The 13,347-nt window shown below is 32.2% G+C and overlaps 1 protein-coding gene across 1 annotated transcript in view; it reads left to right on the top strand.

Moving 5' to 3' along the window:
• The window catches only part of LOC106460293 (CDK5 and ABL1 enzyme substrate 1-like), a 62,481-nt gene that overhangs the window by 21,861 nt on the left and 27,273 nt on the right, over positions 1–13,347 (top strand). Inside the window, exons 2-3 of the mRNA XM_022387331.1 lie at positions 10,499–10,613; positions 11,232–11,318. Of these exons, the coding sequence (XP_022243039.1) occupies positions 10,499–10,613; positions 11,232–11,318 (202 nt within the window). The remainder of the gene's footprint in view (positions 1–10,498; positions 10,614–11,231; positions 11,319–13,347) is intronic.

The following is a 13,347-nucleotide window of genomic DNA, read 5'->3' as shown; positions in this document are numbered from 1 at the left end:
GATATTGATGTAGTATCAACAGGTGTGATACATTTCATGCTGATATTGATGTAGTATCAACAGGTGTGATACATTTCATGCTGATATTGATGTAGTATCAACAGGTGTGATACATTTCATGCTGATATTGATGTAGTATCAACAAGTGTGATACATTTCATGCTGATATTGAACTTTTATGGTTGAGTTACTACAGGTTAATTAGTAACGATTTTAAAACAAAAACGAGTTATTTGCGTAGAACAAAAGGTTTAACTTTTGATTCAGATAAGTTTGAAAAATGTTATTTTTGAAATATTGGGGGCGCTCTCTAAGGGTCAGTGCTACCTTAAGATGTTTGAGATGTTATGATGGTATTTAGAAATAAAGAGGGCCAACATTCGCGGACGGATGCAACATGTCTCCGCCACACAATCCCAACATGGTCAATTTTGACTTCAGAAAAATCGAAAACTGTCTATATCATGCTTGGAACCTGCAAGAACGTATCTTCTACTAAATATCATGTAAGTTGGTTGACATACAAATGAATAGTTCACGAAAACCACAAATTGTGCTTTTCTCGCTGAAAAAAAATTGAGTAAGAGACAAGAATTTCAAAATTGTCTGTATCTCTGTTTGGGACCTATAAGAATAGAAAGAAAAAAAGTATCTTTGTACAAATTCCACGTTCATGGCGAAATAGGGCGGAGTAATTGTCATAAAATCCTAAAATTAGGCTTTTTCTAGCACCTTTATCCGCTTATATTTATTTAAAATGTGCTTGTCCACTATTTTTGTTTGTCAGTGTGTGGAACCTGAAGAAAAGTATATTTTTACCAAATCCCATGTAAACTGGTCAAAATACGGCCGAATAATTGTCTAAAACCCAAAAATTGTGTTGTTGTTTTTTTTTGTGAGTTTTGACCCCCACCCCCTAGAAAGACTCGAAACTTTTTTGTATGTCAATATGTTTGGTACATAAACATTTATATTTGTGCCAATTTTCATCTTTTTTTATATAAATATGACCGCACATGAGCACAAAATATACATTTTTGGGTTGTCTTCCCTTTGATCGCATAAAATCCCTAAAAAGACCTAAATAAAAAAAATGAAAAAGGCGTCCGAGCATATTGGACTAAGGTATAACCCTATCAAGTTAAAGTCAATCCGCCGAGAAATGAAGGAATGGCTGTCGATTGAAAAGCCACCCAGTGGCACAGCGGAATGTCTGCGGACTTACAAGGCTAGAATCCAGGTTTCGATACTTGTGGTGGACAGAGCACAGATAGCTCATTGTGTAGCTTTGTGCTTAATTACAAACAAACAAACAAATTGATTGAAAAGTGTGTGGAAGAAGAAGAAATAATAGAAAAACAATATGTCTCTCTGCGGAGACATAATTGGACTTGTACAACGTAAGCGTGGTAGCAAATATCGATACAAACTCTCCACGAAAACACACTGGTTGATGAGATGCTTTATCTTGAAAAACTACAATCTTTACGTATATCTCGTATTTATAAACTATGTGCGAGAAAACCTTGACGTCAACTTAGAATTTTCTAGACGTTTTAAACTCTCTTGCTAACAAACAAATTACAACATTAAAAATATAGCTTACAATAGGGTAATAAAGTTATGTTTTACATAATATACCAAATATGATATACATGTGTTTTATTACGGTAATGCTTTTCAGGAACATTGAACGAAACGAACATAATACAGTCGATGGGTTAGTAGCTTAATAAAGTTAATAGTCTTACGTTCGCATGGTTTTTTAGGTCGTTGAGGACCTGGGAGGGTCAGGTACATTTTCGACCTCTTCCTCCCTTCTTAACTATGTATTAAAAACTGACAAATGCTACTGATGATATTCCGCGACACAAAGCACTGATTAATCTTCGCCTTTTCAGGACCGTATCTTTGAATAGGATGCTAATAGCATTTAGTGTAATTTTAATTCTTCTCCTTGGTTGGTCACACACACTAACAAACAGTTCATACCGATAGTTTGCTCATTGGAACACTTTTTCTTTATTTCGGCTATATGTCTGATCCAAGTTAATTTTGGAATCATATGTTAATCCTAAAAATTTTGTTGATTAACTGGTATCAAGAAGAGCTCCATTTAGATATAATTGGGTAGAATTTCTATGTAGTTTAAGTGATTTTGCGAATAAAAGTAATTTTGTTTTCGGTATATTAATTTTGATTCTATATTTCTGACAGTATTCTACCAATTCATGCTATTGAAGGTGTTGCTGAGCTCTTCCAGATAGCCACATCATCAGCAAACTGTGAAGTTGAGCTACAGTTAATATGGTTCAATGGCATGTCGCTTACATACATGATGCACAGGATAGGACTAATTACCCCTCCCTGAATAACACTTGCCTCTGGAGTAAAATACTCCTAGTAGGTGCCCTCTGTCGTCAAGAAAGTTGGTAATTCCATATCTTTTAATTTGAATCTAAATCCATTATGCTATACAGTGTCGAATGTCTTCTCAATATCGAGAAAGCAAGCGACAGTGCATTCTTTTGGTTAAAGCTATATATTACGGTTTTAGTTAGCCTAACTAAATGATCAGTTGTTTGCCGAAATTTTCTGAAACCACTTTGAACTTCAGGTAATTTTGATGTTATCTTCAGAAAATTTAAGATCTTATTTCTAATTATTCGCTGTAGAATTTTGCCTAAACAACAGTTAGACTGATCGGTCTATAGCTTTCTGGCTTATTCGTTGATTTTCCTTCTTTCAAGCCCCCCCCCCCCCACGTGGCACAACGGTATGTCTGCGGACTTACATCGCTACGAAACCGGGTTTCGATACCCGTAGTGGGCAGAGCACAGATAGCCCAATGTGTAGCTTTGTGCTTAATTCCAAACAGAAACCCTTCTTTCAAGAACATGAGTACATTTACTTGTTTCCAAGAGGAGGGGATGTATCCCGAATTTAGGGATAGATTAAATAATGCGGTTAGGTGATCAAACAATTTCTGAGTACTTTAATAATATAGTTTGTATTTGGTCTTCTCCTGCTGCGTTGTTTTATGGATAATATAACTTCAGATTTGGTTATTGTATTTGTGATTTTTCGTGCTGGATCGTGATTATTGTTTGGGGGGATTATTGTAGTGGTCGGAACATATTCATTTACTTTATTATAAAAGTGTTTATTCATGTCTGGTTCTTGATGTATTTTAAATGTTGTGTTTAATTGTTCTTTAAAAGCTTCTGCTTTTTGTTTATTTGTGAAGACCATTTTGTTATTGTGGTGTTATGTCGGATATTTGTGAGTGTTTTGATTGTTTGCGAATTTTTTTAAATGTGTCCAAATCTGCGTAATCATTTGACTTTGAACACTAACTATCCCAGCTATCTTGTTTTAATTGTTTAACTTCATTTCTTATTTTGTTTCTTAGTAAATTGATTTGTGTTTTGATATTAGGGTCTCTTGTATCCATGTATTACCTTATAAGTTTTCTTTTGATCATGTCTATTATTTGTGCGCGTGTTTTCCATTTTCTGTTGTTTCGGTATTGTTTTCTCAACGGCTTTTAAAAGACACTCAGAGACTGTCTGTCAATATTTATCAATATCTGATGGTTTTTCTGTAATTTCAACTATTGAATTTGGAAATAATTTATCCAAGTAATTTGCATGTTTAGGCCAATTTGCTTTCTGATAATTAAATTTAGGTTTTATTACAGATTGATTATGGTGAGGTGCGAGATCGAAGACACAGGTGATTGGCAGGTGATCACTATCTATATCATTACTAACATAAAAATTTGGGCACTTATTTGCTAGTTGTAATGAACCGATACAAAAATCTAATATATCACTTGTGTGATATACATCACTGGTATGGGTAGGAGTGTTGTCATTTATCAACACACAACCAGTATTATTTTTAAAGTCTAATAGTTTAATTTTGTTTTGAGTTGTTTTACTTCAACCAAATTTTTATCTTTACTGTTTAGATCACCCATGATTATTAATTGTTTATTATGTTCTATTAATTCATAAGGTAATTGGGTATCAAGTATTTTCAAGAGAGAGCAGTAAATTCCAGCTATTGTTATAATTTTATCATTTGATAAGTTTACATCTATGGTTATATTTTCGTTTGTATTTTTTATCTCTATCTGAGTAACAGATAGAGTAGATTTATATAATAATGCAATACCCCTATTGGAGTCATTTTTGTTTAGTCTATCTACTCTTAAGGTAACACAATCGGAATATTTATGTGAATTATTTTTATAAAACATTGTTTCTGTAATAACAATTTCTGGATATGCTTGTATTATTAAGATTTAGATCTTGTGCCTCTTGAAAGCAAGACCACCTTGGATGTTAATGTGTTGGATTGTGAATGTTTATGTTAGGAATGCGTCCGTGAATCTTTGTACTATGTATGGTATTATTTGTATTATGTGAATTTTTGCTATATTTATAATTAGTGTGTTGCAGTCTTGTTTGTTTTCTGGATTTTGGTACTGTGCGATTAAACCCTTATTTTTAATAGCCTCTACTATCGGGCTATTTTCTGGTGTGTTGTTGATATTTTGAGTTTCGTTTACTATTACTTGTTTTTATGTTTGTTGTGTATTAAATTTAATTGTTTTAGTTTGTTCTATATTGTTGATGGATTTAGTCGGTTGTGTTTATTGTTTAACTACAATTGTGTATGTTGTTGTGGTTGGTTTTTACATAACTGATGTAGGAAGTAGTGTTTTTCTAATTTGTTGTGGCTGTGTTTTTTTGTGTAGTTTGTTCTGTAGTATTATTGTTTAGGTTGAAAATTCTTGTTTTGATGTCTTTGTATTTTTGGCAACCTTTATAGTTTGCCGTGGGTTGTTTGTTGCAGTTGCATCATAAAGATGTACATTTTTCTTTTGTGGCAGTTGCATATGAGATAACAGTCTGAGGTATGAAGATTGATTACGTGTATTTGAATTTTCAGTTAAAACTATCCCAGGTCATGCGCGTGCATTTGCTGAAAATTAATACAAACATATTTTTCTCCTCTTTTTTATTTTTTTTTAACGTTGTCCTCGATTCCTGGGTACATTTAATTCACAGTTGTACAGTAAATGGAGGCTGTACTATTAAAATAACAATGAGGGTATCATTATCTTCCTTATTTTAACAAGATTAACCTACACAAGCGTGCAGTATAATTACATGGAACAGACTGTTATTAACTATTACACGTTTCCTTCGTATGATTAAAAACACTAAACACTTATGCTTTTTCCTAACATCCCATAATTGTCGCATTATCTGACGTCTGAGAAGGAGATTAGAGTGCATATATTAGCTTCTCTTAAATGTTGAGAGAAAAAACCATAACAACTCTTTCAGCGGTATTCTACCATTTTGCCAAACATACATGGTTGTCCAACGAACTTGGTGACGTTTTATTAGATTATTGTGCACTTCTTAATGTTGCGAAGTTTTTAGTTTATTTACCTTAAGCACAAGTACCCTCTTTCACCATATTTACAAGGATAGTATATATAAGTTATGCGTATACATATTTGTGTATGGGTGTGTAATACTTGTTTTCGCCTTATGCATAGTCTTGAATGATTGACATAAAACCTGCTCTCTGAATGTTGCAAGTCAGTTCATGGTGGTGTCATTATCTACTAGGCAGTAGAATAAAATATGAGAAATTTTAACATTACCTGCTACTTCACGCACGTGGAAACATTTTGAAGTACAAACACTAAGATCTATCTATTGTTTTAGCAGTTACTGCCAAGGAAAAGACCCCCAGTGGTTCAGGAAGACTGGGGGGACTATAATGCGAAATGCCGGGTTTCGATACGTACGGTAGGCACCTCACAGATAGCTCTTTATGTAGCTTTGCGCTTCTCAACGGCAACCAATGGGGAGGGGAGATTGCCGTTTTTTTATATCTTACTGTTGTAACATTGTTCTTTCATTGGTAGGTTATTTTAAATTATCCGATGAAAACAATTCAAAGTCTAGTCCATGTAAAGAATAACAGATTAGTTTATTTATTTCTTAATCTTTTACATGCTTAAACAGTGTGGTAATTTTTTGGCTACATTTACAAGTGACTAACTACACTACTATACAGTAAAAATACTTACTTGTACAAAGTAATATGACAGCCATTGCAGATCGAAATACTTCACACCCTGACTGATTCACTCTAGTAGCTAGAAACATTTTTTTCATCTTAAAACCAACTCTTTAGTCTTTTATAACTAATACGTATTTATAATCCACTTTCGAATGTATGCTCCCCAGTGGCCCTGCAATAACTCTGCGGACTTATAACGCTAAAAATTGAGTTTCAATACTGTGGTGGGCACAGTACTGATAGTCCATTGTGTTGCTTTGGGCTTAACTACAAACAAACCAAAAAATTTGAATGTATTTGAAACTTGATGTCAAGTCTACTAGAATCTTCTAGGAGCTATAGGCATATCTTAACATCATGCACCCTCTAGCTAACAAACAAATTATAAGAATAAAAATATAGGTTACAACAATGCATATCTGTTGGAATTATGCCACTCCAATACAATATAACTATTACAAAGAAACCAATTTATAATCAAATTTTATATAATTATACACTTAGTTATGAATCTTGCATCCTTCTGTGGAAAAGGTAATTCATGGTGTTGTCTACAAGCAATAATTAAACAAACCACACATTTGTAATTTCACTAGTGGTAAAAGTCAGTGGAATGACAATAAGTAATGTCAAATAAGAAGAAGAATACTAGACCAGTTTTTATTTTAACCACTTACTTAATACTATTCTCAGGTGAATTGATTTACACACAAGTATTGAAGAGTTAATTCCACTTATAAAAGCAGGGTTGACCAGGAAATTTGTGAGGTAGTCTGTATGATTTGAACGAGTTTTCTTGTGTGTGTGAAATAATGAAACTAATTGAATTTTGAATGAAACAAATACAATCTTTATTGTAAAATAAAATGAAAACCCAATGTAAGTACTTAAGTAGACAGAACTATCTACTAGATAGTGTTTAGTCTTACACCTTTCACTCTCTCAAGATTGTTTTCTGCAGAACCTAAACACAATGATCTTAAATATGATATTCATTCCAGATCTCCCAGTACAACCAAATTAAGAAAGCACCCTTGAATTTACAGGTAAACTGGATTTCTTCATCCAGTTGACAACATTATCATGTGACCCGTGTCCTCTCATAGCATTGTTTGGTTGTAACATACAGGCATCATCAGATTGGCCAGCAAAGGATATTATAGTCAGAAATCCCTTCACATGGATTTACTATGTTACTGCAATATCTCTTCTGGTAGAATAGGCATTATCTACTATAGAGAAATAAAACAACTAGTACAAGGCAAACTTCATTGGCAAACTTATATCCATTATAATATACACCAAAACTATAAAAATACCTTGAATCATACTGTAATAAAAACACTTCTTCAAAAGAAAAACGTTAATGAATTACATTGCATATATACATACATACCAACTAAAGATTAAACACAGTGAGAAAGGTCCTTTACAATAATTAAATGATAGATATACAAATGAAATAATTACAGTGGTGAACCCTTTAACACATGACATGGACACACCATGCATAAAGCAGTATGCAAGCACACAAAGTAAACTGTAAAAAAAAAGGACTGAAATAAAAATACAGAAATACCTTGGGCACTTTTAGAGCAGGTAGTCTTAACAAAATTAATCATGAAACCAAAAATAAAGAAAAATAGAAAAACCTGTAATAATGAATGTATGATGAAAGTGAGTATTATGTGTGTATACCCAGGTTTTTTATATACTCAGTGTTGTGTATATATATATATCTTATTGGATCATTGTAACAAAATAGTTTGTTTTATACCAAATAGGTTCTTTCAGTGCCATATTTAGCGTGTTTGAATAGAATTATGTAAAGTTGAGGAAAATTTGAAGTTTGGTTTGTTTTTAATATTCATGTCTCTACCTATAATTCAGTGATTAATGAGTTTACAACTTTCTAGAGGAGTGCTTTAGGCTTAGTGAGTAACTGATACCCACAAGAACATGAAAATATTTGTTATTAGTTATTTGAAAAAAGCAAAGATTAATTGAACATTTTATTATTCCATGACAGAGCACATGGTTCAGTTGTTGAAGCACGTGCAAGAGTTTCTTCATTTAGCCAAAGGCAAAAACAGCATTTTATCAGTGAACAACATAAACTTGTATCAAGTGAGAGCTGTGAGAGTATAGGCAAGTGTATAAAGTTTTTTTCACAAAAGATATATATTTTATATTTCCCAAATAAAGGAGCTTATATTTTCTTATGTATCTCGTACTTTGTACTTTTATTTGATAATTTCTATGCGTATTCCAGTAGGTATTGTTTAGATTGTTTTACAGAAGGCTTGTATGGTGTAGTATCAGTTAGTACAGCTGAGACCTAATGTATGACAATTCACTTAAAATTTAATCCATGTGTATATCTATGTACATTTAGCATTTAAAACAGCCTCTTAATAAAGTAATATTTTACAGTGTTTAACATTGGACACTCTGTTAGGCACATAACCTCTTTCTACATCTTACTCCAAAAATCTTGATTCATAGGAGAGTAAACCTGCAGAAGGGTCTAACTTTAGTTGTGAAAATTCCATACATCTGCACATCTTATAGTTTACCTAAAGAATCTATATATACATATATTAAGTAACAGTTTGCCACTACATACAATGGAAAACAGCTGCCTTTACAACAGACAGTAAAAGAAATCATCTATTTATCTTGAAGCAACATAGAAACTTCATATTACATGCATTAACTCAATGAGATATTCATTCGAGGCAAAACAAGCTAACTCTTAAGCAAATTCATAAATTCTTCTTTAAAGATTATTGAAAGTTTAGAAGATATAATGAAATAATCATAGCTCAGTAGATGAAATCACCACAAAACAGGTAAGAGTTAGACTTATATTTAGTTAGTTGTAGTGCATACTTCCACAGAAAGCTCTTTATGTAAGTCTAATAATGGTTGGAGATGGCTTGAATGATGATGTCAAAATGTTGTACATTTGCTGTTATGTTAAAGTTATATTAAAATTTCTCTTCATTAACCATTCAAGCCTTCTCCAACCATTATTAGTCACAAAGTGGGTTCCTCGTCATCGAATTCATGTAAGTCTGTTGTTGTTTGTGATGGGAGTGTAACTTAAAGTTAAATCATAATGTAATTGGTGCAACATAAGCAAAAACATATCTTTCATTTTGGACATTAAATAATTAAGTGATAACTTACTGCATTTAACATTATTATGAGTTTGTCCAGTTTCTTTTTCCATTGGTAAACATGTCAAAGGTCACCCAATTTAAAAGGCTTTATGGTATTCTCATGGTAACTAGGATATATCACAAGGTATCAGCACAGTAACCAGAAGTCCTGGATTCTAGTTTTAGAGAGTGATTTTTTTGCATTTTAATACATTACAATGTCTTCATTCCCATTTCCTTCAATGAGTTCAGAGATTTGTGTGTTTGTGTTAAGAACCTATTTAACACTATAAATTATCTTTAACTCTTGGGTATGTACATATTTATTTCTGTCCAGCATACAAGTTGTCATTAGAAACTGGCTATGATGTAAGTATGAATACTTAAAACTGCTGACAATGATGTTAAAAGTTTCATACATGGTACTCATAGATTTGTTTTGTATGTGTGCAGAGCTGTGCTGTATGTGATTTTATTCTCGGGACTAATTTTTTTGTCATTTGAGTGATAAGGTCAGAACTTTATTGAATCAACTAGGAATGAAATATGCAGTGTTGGTCACTTTGTCATTCATTAGTGCAATTTGAGATGGAGATTAGAATTATTTTATATTTATTTAATCTTCTTGTTTCATGAAAATTTGTTAAAATCATAGCTAGAGCATGTACTTCTCTAGATGTTTGTGTCAGCCATAGCTTGGAGACTTTTCCAGCATGATAGTGTGGATTTTGTTTTTGACTTTTTTTATGTTAGCCATAGTTAGAACATTTTTTCCAACATGTTTGTGTTCAATCTTTTTTTGTGATTACTATAGATGGAAACCTTTTGGCTGTATGCCATGATCATCACTGCTAAGTTTAAAGTCTGTCATTTATTCTGTCATTAAGGGATTAATCATATCTGAATGAACTCCAGCAATGCATCACAGTCTAACTGGAGGTCGAGGAGCCATATTTGACCACTTTACTGAGTTTTTCCAACTCAATGCAAATCACAATTTAATGTTAATGCTTTGAACAAATTTTATTCTTAAGTAAACTGAATAGAAAAGATCTATTTGAGCAAGTCATATTAGTTACAATTTATAAACCTCTAGTATTTCCATTCCCTACAGTCTGACCCTCTAGAATTGTCTGTTTTGTTGTTGCTTTAAGATAATTTGTTAGTTGCAAGAATACCTTTGTTTTCATTTTCCAACATATGCTTATGCTGTTCTTTTTCAGGTGGAGGAGCTAGTAGGAGTTGGAAGACTTCTAGTAGTTTATCAGACTCATCTTCCTCCACTGTGGAGGTTCAGTATCTAAAGACACCATGGGGACAATATATAAAAGATGAAAGGTATGTTTGACTTTTTTGTTTTTATACATATAATCCAAATGCTAGACATACCAAATAATAACAGATTAAACTAATCATATGCTGTAAAACTCACTCCTGAAACTATTAGATCAATTATCAAGTAAGCTAGAGCTTGCCCCCCAGTGGCTCAGTGGTAAGCCTGCAGGCTCATTACACTAAAAACTGGGTTTTTATAATGGGTGATTGGCAGAGCACAGATAGCCCATTGTGTATCTTTGTGCTTAACAACAACCAAACCAAGTTTTTGTCATTTTATTGTGTAATCAAGGTAAACAAACCTCCCCACTTGCAACACACATAACAGCAATGTTTGTAACATTATCATAATGAGATTTAATTGTACATGAAGTACTTTGACTCTTAGAGATTATAATGAAGAGATCAATCAAACGATTACCAACAGAGAAAGCTATTTTTAGCAAAATCTATTGCATCAGTAGAGTATTGGACATAAAGTTAAGTATGGTGGTTATGCTTTTGAAGTCCCTAACATACTTTTGGTCTCTCACCCATTATATAGTCATTTTTTAGTTTATACTCTGGGTACTTTGATGTATCTTGAATCCATTGTGATGCTTACAATGCTTTTACATTTAGAGTGGTTCTTGTTACTCCACAAAAAGTGCCCATTGCCATCTTCTCTTCTTTGCCATACTATCGTCGAGTTGTTCATGGAATAGTTCGGTAAGTACAAATAACTTAAATATTACAACACTGTCTTCAGAAAGCCACTCTGTGGGCTTTGTTCTTTGATTATTTTTGTACTATACATTTATATTATATCTTTGTGATAATTAGTTGTACTAAAAACCTCTGAATATTCAAAATTAGTGTAATCTGACTTTAAATTTCTGTGAAGGTTGTGTTTAGCAGGTAAATCATTATTCTGTGTATCAAAATGTCTTTTTCAACAAAGAATCTTCCAGTAAATTCTCTGTTATAAATCCATTTTTACCAGCTGATTTTAAAGTTTCTTACTGTATTATTTATTAAATATGTTTATGGAAGAAATTATTTGATATATTAAAGTCTTTCGAGTTTCATTGTTTTATTAATGTAGATAGCTTTCAAACCATTAGATGGAATTTGCCTTTAATTTGAAAAAGAAGTATGACCATAGACTTACAGCTTCAGAATATATTAGCTAATTAAATATAATGCATTAATTTATCAGAAGGGTACCCGTGCTTTTAATGATAATTTCAGCCAGAAGTTTGAATTTAAAATTATTGTTTGGTTAATACTGTTTGAAAATGTTTATATACATTGTTAAAAAAGATAAACAAATGCATAATTTTTGAAAAATACTGTATCAATAATGTGGAGAATAAAGAAATAGTGAGTGACAAGTCTTGGATACATCAAGTCTCATGGATTCATTATTGATACAGTATTTTTCAAAAATTATTGGAGAATAAAGAAATAGTGAGTGACAAGTCTTGGATACATCAAGTCTCATGGATTCATTATTGATACAGTATTTTTCAAAAATTATTGGAGAATAAAGAAATAGTGAGTGACAAGTCTTGGATACATCAAGTCTCATGGATTGTTGTATTTAAATACTTCACAGTACAACAACAAAACAAATCAACATCACCTATGTTATAGTTATATATTGGACTAATAACAAAGTATATATGAATGCAGTAGTTTCTCTTTGAGTATCACACATTCCTTAAAATTTATCAAGAAGTTTTCTATTTAAATTAGTTACTATTATTACCTTGTTTTTCATTTAAACATTTTGTTGTGGAATTTAGTTCAGATTACATGTATCCATGTATAAGATGTGAGTTTGGGTTACTGAACATCATTTTGTTCTCTTTTACAACCAACGTAAGTTTTGATAAAAAATAATTGCTTTTTAAACTGTTTCAAAGTTGTTTTTTCATTAAAGTGTTTGAGTATTTTATTAAGATTTAACTAAATAAAAAAACTTAGTAAATATGTTATTGAAGCAACATGCTTGAAGTAATAAGCTACACCAATCAGGAATGTTCAATATCCTGTAATGTTGGATCAAACCTTAACAAAGAGATATACTTGTTGGTTATCATTTAAGAAGTGGCATCATTAAATTCTGTTTATTCAATATAGGCTTAAGGTTTTGCACTTCTTGAACTCTCTCAAATTTACATAACACAATGTTTAGGGACAACAAGGGACCTATTGGTCCATCTTGACTACCCTATCCTCTAAAGTAAACTATTATAAGTTAAAAAAATATTTAAGCCAGCCCTTATCATTCATATAGTTATCAAGCTTTCACTTAAATTTACTGCCTCCACAACATCCAAAGGCAACCCATTCCAGAGGCCAACCACCCTGTTAGAAAAATAAAACTACCTCAGCTGAAGATGATTCCTAATTTGCCAAAATTTATATTTTTGTCCCCTAGGCCTACTATTCTTGCCATTAAGTTTGAAAAAAGTTGATGTATCAACACTATCAATTCTCTTCACAATCTTAAATACCTCAATCAGATACCCTCTAACAATTTCAGAGATATTAACCTCTCCTCATATGAGAACCCCTCCATCCCAGGCACCATTCTAGTAGCCCTTCTCTGAACCCTTTCCAATAATTCAATATCATTCCTAAGATAAGAAGCCCAAGACTGACAAACAATACTTTAAAAGTGGCTTAACCAGTGACCTATAAAATGAAATTTTAACCTCTTTAGACTTGTATTCAGTATTTCTATAGGTAT

This window comes from Limulus polyphemus, unplaced genomic scaffold, assembly GCF_000517525.1.
Source record: "Limulus polyphemus unplaced genomic scaffold, Limulus_polyphemus-2.1.2 Scaffold33, whole genome shotgun sequence".
Classification (NCBI taxonomy): domain Eukaryota; kingdom Metazoa; phylum Arthropoda; class Merostomata; order Xiphosura; family Limulidae; genus Limulus; species Limulus polyphemus.
This window is presented reverse-complemented; position numbering and strand designations above follow the sequence as displayed.